Source organism: Aplysia californica, unplaced genomic scaffold (assembly GCF_000002075.1).
Source record: "Aplysia californica isolate F4 #8 unplaced genomic scaffold, AplCal3.0 scaffold00802, whole genome shotgun sequence".
NCBI lineage: Eukaryota > Metazoa > Mollusca > Gastropoda > Aplysiida > Aplysiidae > Aplysia > Aplysia californica.
The window spans coordinates 210,165-211,770 of record NW_004798072.1 but is presented as its reverse complement, the minus strand read 5'-3'; the positions used below and the strand labels follow the sequence as shown (position 1 = coordinate 211,770).

General features: G+C 38.7%; 1 protein-coding gene across 1 annotated transcript in view; it reads right to left on the bottom strand.

The window, feature by feature from the left end:
- LOC101845960 (delta-like protein C) overlaps window positions 1-865 on the bottom strand; it is a gene marked incomplete at its 3' end in the record, with an annotated part of 3,476 nt that extends 2,611 nt beyond the window's left edge. Inside the window, 1 exon segment of the mRNA XM_013088739.1 lies at window positions 733-865. Coding sequence (XP_012944193.1) covers window positions 733-766 — 34 coding nt within the window.
- Between the last annotated feature and the right edge of the window lie 741 nt (window positions 866-1,606).

The following is a 1,606-nucleotide window of genomic DNA, read 5'->3' as shown; positions in this document are numbered from 1 at the left end:
AAATAACTGTTCTAGAAATAGTTGTTCTAGAAATATCTGTTCTATAATTAACTGTTCTGTAAATAGCTGTTCTAGAGATATCTGTTCTAAAAATAACTGTTCTAGAAATAGTTGTTCTAGAAATATCTGTTCTATAATTAACTGTTCTGTAAATAGCTGTTCTAGAGATATCTGTTCTAAAAATAACTGTTCTAGAAATAGTTGTTCTAGAAATATCTGTTCTATAAGTAACTGTTCTGTAAACAACTGTTTTATAAGTAACTATTCTATATAGATAGTTGTTCTACAAATAACTGTTTTCTAATCAACTGTTTTGTAAACAAGTGTTCTATAAATAAGTGTTCTATAAATAACTGTTATGTAAACAACTGTTCTATAAATAACTGTTATGTAAACAACTGTTCTATAAGTAGCTGTTTTGTTAACAACTGTTCTATAAATAATAACTGTTAAGTAAATGATTCTTTTATGAACATACCTGTTCTATAAATAACTGTTCTATAAGTAACTTTGCTGTTATGTAAACAACTGTTCTATAAGTAACTTTGCTGTTATGTAAACAACATTTCTTCAAGTAACTGTTATGTAAACAACTGTTCTTTAAGTAACTGTTATGTAAACAACTGTTGTATAAATAACTGCTCTATAAATAACTGTTTTGTAAATAGCTGTTCTATAAATAAAAACAAAAACAACACCAACAGCAATGACCAAAGTGACCCAGATACAGACCTGTTTCACAGAACTCCCCAACAAATCCGGACATACATGCACACAGCGCGCTGTCACCAAACACAGAACAGTTCCCGCCATTTTGGCACGGGTTGCCGGCACATGGGGTCGCTGGATGTGGAAGGATGGAAAGAAAGATGGGTTAGGATAGGTACAGCCGTTGAAGAAATACGACATTTCAGTTGTTCAGTGGTCAGCTGATTAGTGAAGTTCGGCCCCTTCATCATAATCCAGTTGCAGATCTGCGACAGACATCGGTGATCATGGTCCTCCGTTCCTTTCTTTGCTCGGATGCTCTTTAAAAAAAGCTTCGTTTCCCTGATCTTTCCCCCTTACTCATTTGTTTAGGTTCCCTACATATGTTGCTGTGGGTCTACACCTGCCTTGTTTGCCCTCAATTTTGCCAGTGAGAGCTAGATGTTCAAGACCTTTAAGTCTGGTCAGGTGTCCCAAAAACGGCATTTGACGTTTTTTTGATTGTTTTTAACAGTGAGCGTCCCACGTGGGCTTCATCAAGCACTACCTCATTTGATAAATTCTTTTTCTTCCACACTATCCTCAGCAGTCTCCTAAGAAACCACATTTCTGTTGCTTCTATGTTAGAGTGTAAGACCGGTCCCAGAGTGGCTCTGTAGGTCTGACCTGTAGCTCGCCTGGCGCACGCCATGTGCGTGTCAGCACAGCCGCACTGTGGGTTGGCGCCTGTGTCTCAGCGAGCGCGAGGCACATTCGCTGCGTCTAAGCACAGCCGCACTGTGTGTTGACGTGTGTAGGTGTGCAACGGACGGGTCTGCCTTGCTATATTTAGGTACTGTGTAATCCAAGACCAATTATACCAAGACGGGACCACTCTTCTTTACGTCAAGTACCAAGT